Source organism: Dromiciops gliroides, chromosome X (genome assembly GCF_019393635.1).
Source record: "Dromiciops gliroides isolate mDroGli1 chromosome X, mDroGli1.pri, whole genome shotgun sequence".
In the NCBI taxonomy this organism is placed as follows: domain Eukaryota; kingdom Metazoa; phylum Chordata; class Mammalia; order Microbiotheria; family Microbiotheriidae; genus Dromiciops; species Dromiciops gliroides.
In genome coordinates this window covers 31,086,149-31,103,331 of record NC_057867.1, presented here as the reverse complement: position 1 = coordinate 31,103,331, position 17,183 = coordinate 31,086,149, and the positions used below count along the sequence as shown (strand labels likewise).

General features: G+C 42.7%; 1 protein-coding gene across 3 annotated transcripts in view; it reads left to right on the top strand.

Moving 5' to 3' along the window:
- The first annotated feature begins 1,898 nt into the window (after positions 1-1,898).
- Positions 1,899-17,183, top strand: part of LOC122733423 (protein bicaudal D homolog 2-like) — a 41,537-nt gene continuing 26,252 nt past the window's right edge. For 2 of the 3 annotated variants that reach the window (XM_043973804.1, XM_043973802.1), the window contains exons 1-3: positions 2,272-2,377; positions 13,323-13,548; positions 14,288-14,500. In XM_043973804.1, coding sequence (XP_043829739.1) covers positions 2,370-2,377; positions 13,323-13,548; positions 14,288-14,500 — 447 coding nt within the window. In that variant the 5' untranslated portion in view covers positions 2,272-2,369. Of the gene's footprint in view, positions 2,028-2,271; positions 2,378-13,322; positions 13,549-14,287; positions 14,501-17,183 lie in introns of those variants that run through there. The other variant, XM_043973803.1, reaches the window with a different exon arrangement.

Genomic DNA, 17,183 nt, shown 5'->3' with positions numbered 1-17,183 from the left:
CTTTTGAGGGAAGAATGGGCATGCCCTATCTAATCTATCTGTTCCTTAGGCATGAGGAGTAGCTTTCTCCAGTTTGGGCAAGATGCCTCCTGGCCTTGCTCATTTCACCTCTCAATTGACTACTTTTTGAGTAGCCGAGATTCAAGTACCTCTTTTGTACCTAATTATTTATTTGTGACCTACGTTGGGCCCATTATTAGTCAGTCTTTCTTGAACCTTTACCTTTCTCTGTGGGCTTTGTGAAAACAAAATGAAATGATCTTGGTGGTTTTTGTCTTTTGGATCCAATCTGTGATTTCACCCGCTGTGGGTAATTTCTGGTTTGGAAACTCCACAGGTCAACAAGGGAGAGAAGTGAATAAGCATTTATTGAGCCCTTACTTTTGCTAGGGGTTTTACAAATGTTCCATTTGATCCTCACAACAACCCTATGAAGTAGATGCTATCATATTCTCCATTTTACAGTTGAGGAAAGGAAGAGGTTAAATGACTTGCCCAGGGCTACACAGCTAGTACATACATAGGCTGAGGCCACATTTGAACTCGGGTCTTCCCCAGTGTGCTAGGCACAGGAGGCAAGTGCCTCCAGCAGAAACTCATTTGTACCTTAATAGTCTTAGAGAAGGGGCAGCTAGGTGGCGCAGTGGATAAAGCACCGGCCTTGGATTCAGGAGAACCTGAGTTCAAATGTGGCCTCAGACATTTGATACTTACTAGCTGTGTGACCCTGGGCAAGTCACTTAACCCTCATTGTCCCCCCCCCCCCCAAATAGTCTTAGAGGCAACATGGCAGAGTGAGTCAGCATCCTGACCCTGGAGTCAGGAATCCCCGAGTTCAAATCCTACCTCAAACACTCAGTTTCCTTGTCTGTAAAAAGGAGAATAATAATTGAACTTCCTTCAAAGGACTGATGTAAGGATCAGAGAAGGTAATGGAAGATGCTTTGCAAACGTTAGGCAGAAGTCTACCTTAAGCAGAAATCTGAGCTCTTTTTAGGGGGTTACCTGGAGCACAGGGATTTTTGGTTTTGTGCCTATTATCCCCAATGTCTACCATACAGGAGGTACCCAACAAGGACTTGTTGATGTATTTGACGGCTCCACAGTCGGTATGTTAGAGACCCTCTTGAACTTGGGTCTTGTGGAGTCTTAGGCCAGCCCTCTAGCTACTGTCTCCTCCCTGCACCAGTGTTGTCATCCTAAGTGAGATGTTCTGGGATTCCTCGAATAATCTGGCCTCCTAGGGATGTCCGCTCCTCTTGGGGAAGGGGGTCAGCATCTCCATCCCCGTGATCCTTCTCTGGGGAACCTGGCAGGAATCTTTTCCCTGTCCATGCTACCGTTTCCACAACAACCCTATGGCGCGGGGGCAGTGCGGAGGGTCTCTCACTTTCACGGGGTTTCCCAGCTCACCAGGCCCCCCGAGCCCGGTCCTGAGCCTCTCAATAATCAGGCCAATGACACCAGCACACAAGGAAACCTCGGGCCAAGTGGTCAGGGCCGAGGCTCCGGCTGCCCTCCAAGGGCGCCCCTCCACCCCACCGTTCGGGGGCTTCGTCCCCAACGTCCCAACGAGCTCCTTCTCGCCCCAAATGGTGGCCGCCCGGGGGACCGCGACCCCCCCTCCCACCCTCAATTCTTCCTCCCCCCTCCTTTCCCGTCACGTCCGACTGCTGGGGGGCGGGCCAAGGCCTGGGGGGCGGGTCCAGACCTGAGGAAAATGGGGCCGACACTGCGGAAAGACCGTCGCACCAAGCGAAGCACTGCGGCATTTGAGGGGAGGGAGCCGGGTGGGCCGGAGAGAGCGCGTTGCTCATTGGTTCCCTCGACGGCAGCCCCCGCCAATCAGTTTTCCGGCTCCCTGAGAGGTTCGCTGGGGGGATGGGGCGAGAGAAGGGGGCGGGACAAGTGAGCTGGCCAATCAGTGGCCTCGATGTGGCCCGAGGGGACCGTTAGACGCTAGAGGAATTTCAGACCGCCGCCCAGGTCTCCACGGGCAGAGAGAGTGGCTGCAGCGGTCCACGGAGGTATGCTGCTATGCGCAAGTGGGGAGGGGGCTACAGGCTAGCTATCCCTCCTGGCCCAGGGCTCCCCGAACAGCCTGACCAGTGAGGAAGGCGAATCTGGTCTCCGCAGTTTGGGGTGGAGCTCCAAGGGGGCGGGGGCAGGGGCGTGGCTCACACCCTAGCCCAGCGCACGCGCACTGGCGAGGACAGAGGCTGCGGGTCCACGCGGCTGCGCTGGCTACCTGTGGCTGTCAAGTCAGTCTGCCTACGTCTGTCTAGGCTGCGGGTTGGAAGGCTTGCCCCACCCAGGTAAGAGGCAAAGCAACCGCGTACCTCCTTTTGGTTTGGCGTTCGGGAGCTCTCATGAAAAGGTAAGGTAGAAGATTGGGAGATGAGGGGAGCACAGAGACTTGTGAGTTGATTCTCAGCCACAAACCTCGTCTCTGCCTCCCCACCCAAGGTGGGGCAGGTTCATAGCGCAAGAGACTCCTTTTTCTCATCAAACCTCCCAAACCATGAAAACCACTGGATCGGACACTGGGCTGGGCTGGCATGGTGCCTGACACGTAGTAAGTCTTAATTAATGCTTGTTGACTGGTTTATTTACCAACAGCCTCCTTTTTTCGAATCTTCCCCCCTCCTCCCTTTCCCAGCAGATATTTCTTCCCTGATGGTAGAGGAAAATGGTGCAAAAGTTGCAATCCTCTCCCATCTCTATAGCTAGCAAAATCCTATCACCTTTAACCAGTAGTTGCCAGTCAATGAGCATTTATTAAATTCCTACTACGTGCCAAGCACTGTGTAAAAGGCTCGAGGAGATCACAATCTAAGGTGGGGGGGGCAATAAGCAAACAAATATGGGCAAACAAGCTATTTCCCAGATAAATGGAGATAGCAGAGGGAAGGCACTAGAATTAAAAGGGGTTGGGGGAAGCCTTCCAGTAAAAGATGGAGATGGGAAGGAAGACCTTTTCAGGCGTGGGAGGGAATGCATGGAGCCAAGAAAGAGATGGAACATCTTGTTCTTTGGAACAGCCAGGAGGTCAATGTCTCTCAATCGATCGAAGAGTATGGGAATAAGGGATAACGTCAGGTAATAAGGTGTAAGAAACCTAGAAAGGTAGGAGGGGGTTAAGTTATGAAGGTCTTTGAATGCCAAAAGGGGAATTTCGTATTTGATTCTGGAGGCAGTTGGAAGCTTCTAGAATTTATTGAGTGGGAGGGGGCGATATGGTCAGACCTGCGCCATGAGAAAATCTTTTCAGTGGCTGAACGGAGGAGGGATTGCAGTGGGGGGCAGCAGACACTCCAGGCTATTGCAATACGTAATGTGTTCCTGCACCAGGGTGGTGGCAGTATCAGAGCCGAGAAGAGAGCATGTCTGAGAACTGTTGCTAAGGCAAAATCGACAGTCCTTGGCAACAGACTAGATGTGGGAGGGGTGAGAGATAGTGAGGAATGGAGGATGACTCCTAGGTTTCAGCCTGAGAGACTGGAAGGATGCTGCTGCCCCCTACAGTAAAAGGGAAGGGAGGAGGGGGGGGAGAATTTTGGGGAAAGAGAATGATTCAATTTTGAATGCGTTGCATCCGACATATTTAAGATGTCTGCCAGGGGTTTGGAAATTCAAGACTGGGAAGTCAACAGAGGGATGAGGGCTGGATAGGTAAATTTAAGAATCATCAATTTAGAGACGGCAATGAAGGTGAATATGTTGAGTTTAAGATGTCTACCTAGGCATTTGGAATTTCAAGATCGGAGGTCAGCAAAGCGATTGGGGCAGGATCAAATAGATTTAGGGATCATCCAGGTAGAGATGGTAATTAAGGGGAGGATTTAGGGGGAAAGATAATGATTCGGTTTTGAATATGTTGAGTTTAAGATGTCTTCTTGGCATTTGGAAATTCAAGATTGCAGGTCTGCAGATGACTTAGGGCAAAATAGACAGATTTGTGAATCATCACAGAGATGGTAGGTAATTAAATGCATAGGAGACTGATAAGCAGTGTTTATCACAATGCCGTGGTAGGCATTGAATTAATCGGTGATTGATTGGTCACCAAATGAAGTAGTATAGAGGGAGAAGAAAAGAGCCCAGTCCTGTGCTTCTAACCTATGGTTAGAAGATGTGATCCATAGAGGATCCATAAAGGAGAGGAAGAAGGAGAAATTTGATCCGGAGAAGCAGGAGAGAGTGATGTCCCAAAAACCTAGCCAGAAGAGGGCATCAAGGAGAAAAGAGTGACCAATAGGGTCAAAGGATGCAGAGAGGTGGAGAAGAATGAAAATTGAGAAAAAGCTGATTGGATTGGGCAAAGAAGAAATCATTGGAGAGAGCAATCTCAGTGGAATGATAAAGTCAGAAGGGGTAAAGAAGTGGTTTAGAGGGAAGTGAAGGCATCAATTGTAGATGCCTTTTTAAGGAGTTTAGACACAAAGGGCAGAAGAGATATAGGGGATGGGATCCAAATGAGGGTTTGTTTCAGGATGGAGGAGACGTAGGCACGTCTGTGTAATCAGTAGGGAAGGAGCCAGTAGAAAGGGAGATTGAGAATGAGTGAGAGAATGGGGATGCCAAGAGGGGGCAATCTGTTGGAGGAGATGGATGCCATAGGATCACTTATACAGGTAGCCTTGGTAAAGAGTAGGGCCACCCCTTTTCACATGAGGTAGGGGTGAAGGAGGATTGAATGGCAGAAAGAATTTGAATGATAGGATAAGGAAGAGGGAGAAAAGAGGGAGTTCGGGGCAAATGGCTTCAATTTTATCTGTAAAATAGAAGGTCAAGGTCTCATCTGAGGGGGGGGGGGACTGGGAGGGGAAGCCGGGGGAGGTTTGTGAACTGATGAAAAGGTTTGGAAAAGCTGCTATGGATTGTGGGAGAATTGATAACCTGGCTGACTGCTCCCTATTCTCCTTTTCAGGCTGGTCACCATGTCCTTGTATGTACCCCAAGGCTCTATTGTGGGTCTTCTTCCCTTTCTATTCACAATGACCTCATCAGCTCCCAGGGGTTTCATTTTCTCTAGACAGATGGCTCTCACATCTCTGTCTCCAGGCCCACATCACCAGCTGTCTATTGGACATTTCCAACTGGATGTCTCACAGACATCTTAAATGAAATCTAAATATATGATATTAAATTTATACTATATAGATATCATTATTGTCTATATAATATTTTCATATCATATCATAATATATAATGATATACAATATGGAAATGATATAAATCAATATATTTAATACATTACATAATATAAAAGAGACCTTGCTATTTTTCTCCCAAACCCTCTTCTTTATTGAACTTTCCTATTAATATCAAGGCCATCACCATTTTTCTAATTTCCCAGGCTCAGTGCCTCAGTTCCTCATTTTCTCACCTCCTTTATCCTTTGAGTTGCTAAATCCTATCCTTTCTACCTTAACACCTTGTTACACCCATCACTTCTCACATAACTCACACTCAAATTCAGGCCTCTATTACCTCTATAATCTGGACTATCTCAGTAGCCTCCCTATTGGTGTCCCTGCCTCCAGGCTTTCTCCTTTCCAATCCATCCATCACACAGCTGCCATACTAATTTTTCCAAAGGGCAAGTCTGACTTCAACATCCCCTGAATTCCTCTTTTTTGACTTTAAAAAAAAAAAAAAAGGTTTTATTGCAATGTTTTGTTTGTTACACCCCCACAGTTTTCCCATGGATCTCTCCCCTTGTCCTGCCCCTCCCCACCAGCCATCCCATATGGGATTTTTTTAGAGAGGGAAAAAATTCAGCACAGTTAACTGATTGGTACATTGAGAAAGTCTAAAAATATGTGCAATGTGTAACAACTGTGGAGCTCCCACCTCCACAAAGGGGAAGGCTGGGGCTGTCTTCTCCTATCTCTGCATTGGGTCCCACTTGATTTAAACAAATTTGTTATGTTTACTTTTGATTTTTTGATATGTCCTTGTTCTTGCCATTTATATATTTTTTTATTTTTTATTTTTTTTTAGTGAGGCAACTGGGGTTAAGTGACTTGCCCAGGGTCACACAGCTAGTAAGTGTTAAGTGTCTGAGGCCAGATTTGAACTCAGGTACTCCTGACTTCAGGGCCGGTGCTCTATCCACTGCGCCATCTAGCTGCCCCACCATTTATATTTTTATAGTTCCTATGGATATTTTTTTTTGGTAAGGCAATTGGAGTTAAGTGACTTGCCCAGGGTCACACAGCTAGTAAGTGTCAAGTGTCTGAGGCCGGATTTGAACTCAGGTCCTCCTGAATCCAGGGCTGGTGCTCTATCCACTGGGCCACCTAGCTGCCCCTGGACTTATTTATTCTTGATGGCTTTGTTGTTCAGTCGTTTTTTAGTGGTATCTGACTCTTTATGACTGCATTTGAAGTTTTCTTGGCAGAGATACTGGAGTAGTTTGCCATTTCCTTCTCCAGTTCATTTTATAGTTGAGAAAAATGAGGCAGACAGGATGAAGTGACTTGACCAGGGTCACACAGCTAATAAGTGTCTGCAGTTGGATTTGAACTCAGGAAGATGAGTCTTTCAGACTGTAGGTGTTCTTTCCATTGCAGTGCCAACTAACTGCCTTTATTGATGGTTTCCTTGGGGTAGACCCAGTAAAGCCCAGTAATGGAGTTTTTGTTTTAAAGTATATGGATATTTTAGTACTTTATTTACATAATTCAATTTGCTTTCCAAAATGGTTATACCATTTTACAATTCTACCTACAGTGTATTAGTGTGTTGCCATTTTTGTCTTTTTTTTTTTTTTTTGGTCAATTTGCAGGGTATGAGGTCAAACCTCTGGGTTGTTTTAATTTGCATTTCTTTTATTATTAGTGATTTGGTGCATTTTCTCATGTCGTGAATTCTCTGCAGTTCTTTTGAATATCCTTTGACCAATTTGTCTGTGGTGAATAGTGATTGACATACATACATACATACATGTATATGTATATGTGTGTATATATACACATATATAGTCAACGGGGAATCATAACTTCATAAAACTTATGTGAAAATTAGGTTTATTACAAGAGAAATGAACATGCATGTGGAACCCAGAGTTCACAATCCAAACAGAAGTTTGAATTTTTATAACAGCAGGACAAAGAAAGGAGAAAACACAAATCTCCACCTAAAGGGGAGTGGCACGGGAAGAGGTGTAGGAAAAGGACAAAATCCCTCCTGAAGGGGAGGAGCAAGGCAATGGCAAAAGCCGAATTCTTTTCCCTTGGGAACTGCCAGACTATGAAGATAGGATAGTCTGCTTATCTACAAGGTTCTCAGATACACAAGCAGTTTCCTAATATAATGCAGACTGACTGGTTCCTGTCTTGACTCTCAAGGACACAAAGGGAGTCCAGGTTGGGGTGCAAACAACCAATGACGTCATCTCGGGGGAGGGCTTCATCCTTGACAAATTCAGGGCCTCCTTCATACTCCAAGTCGAGTGTTTCTGGAAAATAGGGTACCTCAAAAAGACAAGTTCAGGGGACTCCTTAACATTACTCAACTATACACACACACACACACACACACACACACACACACACACACACATACACACACACACACACACACACACACACACTCTCTCTCTCTCTCTCTCTCTCTCATAGTTTATATATCTTACATGCTAAACTCTTTTTTTTGTGGGGCAATGAGGATTAAGTGACTTGCCCAGGGTCACACAGCTAGTAAGTGTCAAGTGTTTGAGGCTGAATTTGAACTCAGGTCCTCCTGACTCCAGGGCCAGTGTTTTATCCACTGTGCCCCTATACCAAACTCTTATCGGAAAAATTTCATACAAAGATTTTTTTCCCATTCAACCACTTGACTTCTTTTCCTAAATAAATCAGTGTTGTCTATGCAGAACCTTTTCAGTTTCAAGTAATCAGTTATCTATTTTATCTTTGTCCTTGCCTCTATCTCTTGTGTATTAAGAATATATCTTGGGGGGGGGCAGCTAGGTGGCGCAGTGGATAAAGCACCGGCCCTGGATTCAGGAGTTCCTGAGTTCAAATCCGGACTCAGACACTTGACACTTACTAGCTGTGTGACCCTGGGCAAGTCACTTAACCCCCATAGCCCTGCAAAAAAAACCCAAAACACAAAAAAACCCCCCAAACCAAAAAGAATATATCTTGGGGCAGCTAGGTGGCACAGTGGATAGAGCACTGGCTCTAGATTCAGGAGGACCTGAGTTCAAATCCAGCCTCAGACACTTGACATTTACTAGCTGTGTGACCCTGGGCAAGTCACTTAACCCCAATTGCCTCGCAAAAACAAACAAAAAAACCCCAAAAACAAACAAACAAAAGGATATATCTCAGGGACCATCTAGGTGGTTCAGTGGATAAAGCTCCAGCCTTGGATTCAGGAGGACCTGAGTTCAAATTTGGCCTCAGACATTTGAACATTTACTAGCTGTGTGATCCTGGGCAAGTCACTTAACCCTCATTGCCTTGCAAAAAAAAAAAGATATCTCTTACCCAAAGCTGTGAGAGACACATAAGTTTCTTTTCTAGTTTTTTTTTATAGTATCATTTTTAATATTAAGGTCACTGCCTTTTAGAAGGTATTGTGGAACCAGTGTATGGTACTGGTCTAAACCCAGTTTTTGCCAAACTTTCCAAGTTTTCTCGGCAGGTTTTTTTTTTTCGGGGGGGAGGGCAGGGCAATGAGGGTTAAATGACTTGCCCAGGGTCACACAGCTAGTAAATGTTAAGTGCCTGAGGCCGAATTTGAACTCAGGTCCTCTTGAATCCAGGGCCGGTGCTTTATCCTCAGCAGTTTTTAATCAAATAAGTTTTTTCCTAGGTAATTAATGTTTTCCACTTTATCAAACACTAGGATATTGAATTTCATTGTTCCTGATGCCCTCTACTCTGTTCCATTGAAAAAACCAATACCAGATGATTTTGATGACTACTCCTTTATAATATAGTCTGAGGTCTGGACATGCTATTTTTCTTTTATCCTTTTCATCATTTGCCTTGATATTCTAGATCTTTTGTTTTTCCAAATGAATTTTGTTATTATTTTATCAGGCTCTGTAAAGTATACCATTGATAGTTTGGTATAACATTAAAGCATTATTTGGATAGTTTTATCATTTTATTGTATTGGCACGGTCTAGCCATGAACACTGAATATTCTTTCAGCTATTTAGGTTGTCTTATATTTCTTTAAGGACTTGCAGTTTAATCTATGTAAGTCTTTTTGTGTGCTTTGAGAGGTTGATCCCCAAATGTTTTACGCATTTTGTAGTTATTTGGAACGAGAAGGTGGAAGAGGTCTTGAGGGTAGACCAGTGCTAAAGATGGTGGGGAGTGACCAGCAACCCCAATATAGGGTAGGAGATGTCATGGGAAAGTGGCAGAGGTCCTCCTCACTTCCCTCTGGAAAGTAGACCTTTGTTAGGTAGTCTCCCTGGGAGGTGAGAATAGTAGGGAGGAATAATGATAGAAGTGGACTGATTTGGCGATGGTTAGTCATGCTTATGATTCAGAAAGTGTCCCCTTATGGGCCTTCTGGGGGATGCTTCTGTGCTTGGCCAGTCGATTAACCGCTTTATACAATAATTGCTTATTGTCTGACTTATTATTATGTAGGGAGTTGTGCATTGTTCCCTATTGTGAACTTTCTCTGTTCTAGAAAATGCTTAAAAGGAGTTAACAGCATTTTGATTCTTATTTGTGTGTGTGTGGGGGGGGAACTTAGGCGATTCATCTGCAAAAACTGAGGTTTCTTGCATTGGAAGAAATGGGATTATTTTCTTAAAAAAAAAAAAAAAGTCGGATAGAGAACAGGCCCTGGCGTCAGGAGGACCTGAGTTCAAATCTGACCTCAGACACTTGACACTTACTAGCTGTGTGACCCTGGGCAAGTCACTTAACCCCAATTGCCTCACCAAAAACCAAACAAAAACAAAACAAAACAAAAAAGTCAACAACAAAAGCATGAAGAAAGCAAAACCAAAATGCCTTATGCTAAAAGTCTTGGTGCAGTTTTGAGCTTTAATAACTTCAGAAGCAGCAGCTAGGTGATGCAGTGCATAAAGCATCGGCCCTGGATTCAGGAGGACCTGAGTTCAAATCCAGCCTCAGACATTTGACACTAGCTGTGTGACCCTGGGCAAGTCACTTAACCCTCAATGCCCAGAAACAAACAAACAAACAAAAATTTCAGAAGTATAAAAGTTACAAAATTACAAAAATCATTTAAAAGTTTAATCATTTAAATTTTAAAAGAGAGCCCCCCTCCCCGAAATATGAAAAAATTACAGGGCTGGTCCAATTCATGACAAGCCTAGATCCAAGCGATATCGAGCCAGGCTTTAATAACTTCAGAAGTATAAATGCCACAGACTTAGAAAAAAACCGATTGTTTAAATTATTAACGTTTCTCAGTAAAATTCACCGTAACCACCATCTTGTGTTATGTCTTGCTCTAGATGATTTTTGTATTTCGTGAAAACTTTCTTCAGCTACTACTTAGTAATGAAAAGGATTGCATTTGTAACCCTAGCCTTAAAGTCATCCAAAGAACAAGGTTTTGATGCATATACAGCAATTTCCCCATGCCCCTGGCCACACAGGAAAAAGTCTGATAGAGACAAATCAGGTGGCCAAACTGGCCAAGAAAGATGTCTGCCAAGTGTTACTCACATAATGCATAATGACAAGGTGCCCTGTCTTTTTGAAAACTGGTGTTATTTAGTAGATGTAACTTCTTCAGCTCGAGAAAGAAAAAAAAAATTAGAAACATTGCCAAGAGGGAGCCACTGTTGACTGTAGACCCTTCAAAAAAGAAAAGGCAAGGCTTTTTGATGATACAACAAACGTGAACTTTTGGGGAGTTTCTTCTTGTCACCAGACTTCCTGAGATTTTTCTGGGCCCCAAATGTGGCAGTTGTGATGGTTAAATTTTGCCACTTATGTGGAAAGCTGCCTCACTAAGAAAGGTCACCTTGTCACATCTGCCATGAGAATTTTCTATTTTTGATGCCATTGATTGACAGAAGGCTAACTTTGCCTAGAAATCTTCTACCTGGAGCATTTGAACAGTTGTAACCTTGGCTGTTTGAATTCTGTGCATTGTGGCCCCGGGAATATTCAATTAAGCAAACACAGGGTGAACTGATTTTGGGAGGAGGGCTGTCCAAAGGCCCTCTCAGTTTCAGCCACAGGCTTTTCACAAGCTCAATGCCTCTTGGATCTAGGCTTGCCGTGAACTGAGGCTGTTTGTTTTATTCATTCAGTTGTTAAATTTCTGTGGGGAACTTCCATTTTATAATGGAAAGTGAATTTTCTCTTTATTGCTGTTGTGGACTTGAGTTCAGCTAATCAGAGAATGCAGTTGACTTTTTGTCTTCATTGTCCTCTTCAGAGGTGCAGAAGCTAAAAATTAATTGAATTTTAATGATAAAGTCATTATTCAAAATTCTTAAAACTAAGGAAATTGTCAATAGAATTAACTAATTAAAATTTAAAATAATTTTTTTGGCAGGGCAATGGGGGTTAAGTGACTTGCCCAGGGTCACACAGCTAATAAATGTCAAGTGTCTGAGGGCAGATTTGAACTCAGGTACTCCTGAATCCAGGGCCAGTGCTTTATCCACTGCGCCACCTAGCTACCCCCTAAAATAATTTTAAAAAAAATCATTTCTACTTCTGAAGTTATTAAAGCTTCAAACTGCCCTAAGTGGCACAGTAGATAGAGTGTAGGGTATGGAATCAGGAAGACTCATTTTCCTGAATTCAGATCTGGCCTCAAGATACTTCCTAGCTATGTGACCCTGGGCAAGTCACTTCACACTATTTGCCTTAATTTTCTCATCTGGAAAATGAGCAGGGGAAAGAGATGGCAAACCACTGCAGTTTCTTTGCCAAGAAAACCTCAAATGAGGTCATGAACAGTGAGGCATGACTGAACAACAACAAAACTACACTAAGACTTTTTGGACATCCAGTACTTCATTTGTATTCAACTTGTACCCACGTATTATTTTATTTTATTTTATTTTTTGGTGAGGCAGTTGGGGTTAAGTGACTTGCCCAGGGTCACACAGCTGGAAGTGTCAAGTGTCTGAGACCGGATTTGAACTCAGGTACTCCTGACTCCAGGGTGGGTGCTGTATCCACTGTGACAACTAGCTGCCCCCCCCCACATTATTTAAAAAATTATTTCATATTTCCTTTTATCAATTTAAAACATGGGTGATTAAAAAGGTTTTTTTAGAAAAAATTCTTAACTTGCTTCCTTACTTTTATCTATCAAGAAACATTCATTCAGGGGAGCAGCTAGGTGGTGCAGTGGGTAAAGCACCGGCCCTGGATTCAGCAGGACCTGTGTTCAAATCCGGCCTCAGACACTTGATACTTACTAGCTGTGTGACCCTGGGCAAGTCACTTAACCCCCATTGCCCTGAAAACAAACAAACAAACAAAAAACCAAGAAACATTCATTCATTTACTTGTCTATCTATTTATTTATTTATCTATTTACTTATTTATTTATTCATCCATTTATTTATTTTGTTTGTTTGTTTATTCAATTATGAACTAATTAATTAATTTATTTGTTTGCTTGCTTGTTTATTTATTTGTTTGTTTATTTAGCAGGACAGTGAGGATTAAGTGACTTGCCTAGGGTCACACAGCTAATAAGTGTCAAGAGTCTGAGGTTGAATTTGAACTCAGGTCCTCCTGATTCCAGGGCTGGTGCTCTATCCACTGTGCCACCTAGCTGCCCCAAGAAACATTTATTAAGGGCTTCTATTATGGCATCAGTTTTCCCCACTCTGGCACCAATGGGTCCCCACTCCACCACAATTCAGTGACCTATTTTGGAAGGAGTGGAAAACATTTTGTTTTTCTATGGTATCTGCTTAGGAATCAAGATGCTCCATTTTTCCTCTTTCTCCTCCCCCTCTCCCTCCTCTTTATTTATTCTTTTTTTTTTTTTTTCGACTAGTAGAGATGTTCTGAGTGACTGACTAGCTTTGGTGTATCTTATATTGTCAAATCTTCTCACTGGACTGCTTTGTCCATGGAACCTTCCTTATTTTCCTGGCCTCCTCTTATGTATCCCTACCCTCCCAGCCCCCCCTCTTTTTTTAAAAGCTGGTAAGTATTACCACTAGAATTTACCTTGTCCTCCTCCCTGCCCCCCACCCCCTGCCAAGCTGTGTGTTTAGGTTTCTTTCCTTGTGAATCTTGTTTAACGGTATCCTCAGTAAATCTTCCTTTCCTTGAAGGGCTTTTCCTGCGACAAGGACAACACACTGATTCTTGGTTTGTTCTTGGCAGGCAGGGGCCCAGCTTATCCCCTATGGAACAGGAAAGAATCTTGGCACTCCTAAGAGCAGAAGTGGAGAGGCTATCCAGCGAGCTGCAGGAGACAACGCAGGAGAAAGTCCAGGCCGCCACATACGGCCTGGCAGTGCTTGAGGAAAATGCCGACTTGAAACAGAAATATGGGGACCTGGAAACAGAGCTAGAGTCCCATAGGCTGGAACTGCATCAACTGAAAGAGGTAAACAGGAAACAGCGACTCGGAGTCATCACTGGTGCTTGACTGAGACCTGACAAGGCTAGCTCTGTCTGTGTTCCTCTTCTGGGCCTTTCTTCTTCTTTTTTAAACAATGAAACAAACAAGAAACCCACCAAAACCAAAATTTCTTTAGTTAACCACTTTGATTAATTCTCTTTGCCGAATTCTTTAAATATGTTTAACTTATATGTAGAAGTGTTTTTTGAGAGAGGGAGGGAGGGGTTATGATTTTTCTTTTCTCAACTGAATTGTAAGCTCCTTAAGGGTAGAGACAATGTTGAGTAGAGACAGTTTTCATCTAGGTACACCAGAAAAAGTGCTGGGTTTTTAGCTCCTACCATTCTTGTCTCTTCATCATAGGTGTGTGCAATAACGACTTGCTGGCCTGTTCAGCAAAAGTATTTCAGTCATTGGAAAAAGTCATATTATTTGAGAAGAAACATCCCTCTGGGTTACAATTTTGTTTGGTTTGGTTTTTTTTTTTAAGCAGTTGAGGTTAAGTGACTTGCCCAGGGTCACATAGCTAGTAAGTGTCAAGTGTCTGAGGTCCGATTTGAACTCAGGTCCTCCTGACTCCAGGGCTGGTGCTCTATCCTCTGCACCACCTAGCTGCCCCTGGGTTACAATTTAATATTTTTTGTGACCCATGCTACAGTCTCTTAGTTATAGATTCCATCTCTAAGTCTGCCTCCAAAATGGCTGTCTTCTATGTCCATTCTAGGCATTAGCTGAATGTCATAACAACCATAAACGGGCCACATTTGACGGAGAGAACCGAGAAGAAAGCTTACTGCTAGAAAACGCTTCCAAAGAGGCAAAGCTGATGGAGAGAATTGAAGAGTTGCAGAATGACATTAAACAAATGAGATTTCTTGTGACTAATACATCTGCAGAAAATGATCGCCTTTCTTCCATAATCCAGGAGCTGAGAAAGGTGTGTGTCCGTATGTTGCTTGCTTCCCTGGGTGTATGGGCACCGCTCCAAGCTTGTATGGGGGATGGCTTGTACCATTTGGACACGTTTCCATGGAGGGTTCCTGTTACGAAGTACTTTGCTTGCTTAGTCAATAACCTTTAGCCACCCAGAGCCTAAGCAACAAAATGAAAGAAAGTACAGAAGGGTGTGAGAACAACTGAAATAGATGTCATTTAGGTCATGTCCTAAAACATGTCTGCTTTATGTGCATGAAGAGGCATTCATGGAAAACCTAATAGTGGTCATTTTAAATAAAACTTAAGCAGCTTTATAAGAGCAGGGAAGAGACAGAACAATATAAACATACTATAAAAGACACAAGAACAAAAATAAAGGTCCCTTCAAAAGCCCCATTGAACCAAGAAGCAAATGACCTTATTTACCAGAATGGTCTTTGATTGTATCCTACTTTACAGCTTGGAATGATAATTGGTGCTTAAGAAAAAGAACAATGACTTCGGGAGTCAGGAGAGACCTGGGCTCAAACTCCGGCTCTACCACCTTTGAACCTTTGAACTCTGGCCCGGTCACTTAGGGTCCTCTATATCTCAGTTCTCTAATTTGTTAAATAGGGGTAATGATGCCTCCTCATAGGGGTGTCATGAAGACAGTCCATAGAGATTTCTCAAATACCATGTAAAAGAGTTGTTCTTCTTAAGAAAAAGTTCAATTCTGTCTGAAATTCTCTGCATACAAATCCTCTGCTGGCTTAATTTTAGAATTAAATTTTAGATTTCATCAAAATTATGAAAATAGGAGACTAACAAAGATGGCAGCATAAGAAGAAACATATAATTCAGCTCTCTCCCACAATTGCTCCAACAAAAATCAAGGAAATGCTCTTAGCACTAGACTGCAGAAGGTCCTTTTTTCAGCACAGAAAGATAGCCAGAGGCCTGTGGACACTGGGAAAGCATTCCAGTTGGCATTCCAGTCCATGCAGAGCCTTCCTTCAGATGGAATGAAAGCTGAGGCCTGAAGCTGTATCAGTATGACCACAAAGTAGTGTTGAGGAAAGGTAGAGAGTAGACTCTGAATCTCTGGACCAGGGGGGAGCCTCTAGCTCTGTTTCTCTGATGCTGGAGCAACATTGTGATTCAGTTCATAGGCCTGCAGCTGAGTAATCAAAATGGTGAACAGAGACAAGAGACAAGCCTGCAGTTGTATTGCTCAGATGATAACATGTGGGGAGAACTGAAAGTTGGCAATTCCCTAGTCTGAGCTGCTTTTAACATCCTTGAAAAATACAGCATTCAGTACCTGGAGAAGCAGTGTCAGGACCCCAAAGAATGCAGTTTGGGTCCAAACAAGGTGCTAATCTTCCCTCCAGAACTGTATAGAGCATGGCCTTTACACAAAGCCCTGATTCAGGAATTAAGGCTGGAATGAGTAAACAAACAAACAAAAACTCCCACTATAAAGAGCTGTTATGGAGCCAGAGACACCCAAGACACCAACTCAGAACAAGAGAAGAACACCACAACATATATACATATATATATAAGCCAAAGCCTCAAAGAAAAACACAGCTTGGCCCCCAACTAAGCAACAAAGTAGAAATTTTGAAAATTAAAGAATAGATTAATAAAATTGAAAACAAAAAGACCATTGAATTAGTAAATAAACTGGAAGCCTTTTTTTTAAAAAAAGCTAATAAAATAAAAAACTAATCTGATTTTTCAAAAAGACGAAAAAAACAAGTAATTGGTATAAAACCTAAAAAAAATTAGGTAAATGGTCAAAGAGTAGGGGCAGTTTTCAAAGGAAGAAATCCAGGCTATCACCAACCATATGAAAAAATGTTTCAAAATCACTAATAATTAGAGACATGCAAATTAAAGCACACCTGAGATTCTACTTTACACTCATCAGGTTGGCAAAGATGATAAAAAGGTAAAGGACACATGTTGGACTAAATGATGCTTATCCTTTGTCCCAGTTATACAATTTATACCCCAAAGATGTCAATGAAAAAACTTAGGGAAGTTTATTTCAAAGTAGCCAAAAAATGGAATTTAAGCGGGGGCGGGGGGGGGGTACCTACTAGGATGTGGTTAAACAAATTATAGTATATGAATGTAATGGAATGTTACTGTGCCATAAGAAATGATAAAGTGGACGTTTCAGAGGAAACTGAGAAGACCTCTGTGAACTGATGCAGAGTGAAGTCAGCAGAACTAGGAGAAAAATTAATGCATGACAACAGCATTATAAAAAATAAAACAACTTCAAAAGACTTTAGACCTCTGATCAATGCAAAGATAAGCCATGGGTCCAGAAGCCTGAAGGTAAATCATACCACCCACCTGCTGCCAAGGAGGTAATGGAATTAAAGTGCTGAATGAGACATTTTTTAGACATGGCCAGTGTGGGAATCTGTTTTGTTGGATTATTCATATTTGTTATGACAATTTTCTTTTTCTTTTTCTTTTTTTAAACTGATGATCTTGAAGAAAGAAAATGGAGGGGAAAAGTGGTATACTAGGGAGGACGGGTAGAAGAATTTATTATCTCACCTGATCATGATGAATATGATTATAAAAATGAGCATGAAATGGGTGGAGGGAGGGAATATTACTTAAATTTCATTTTTATCTAAACCAATCTAAGGATGGTAGAATGAAAACACACACACACACAC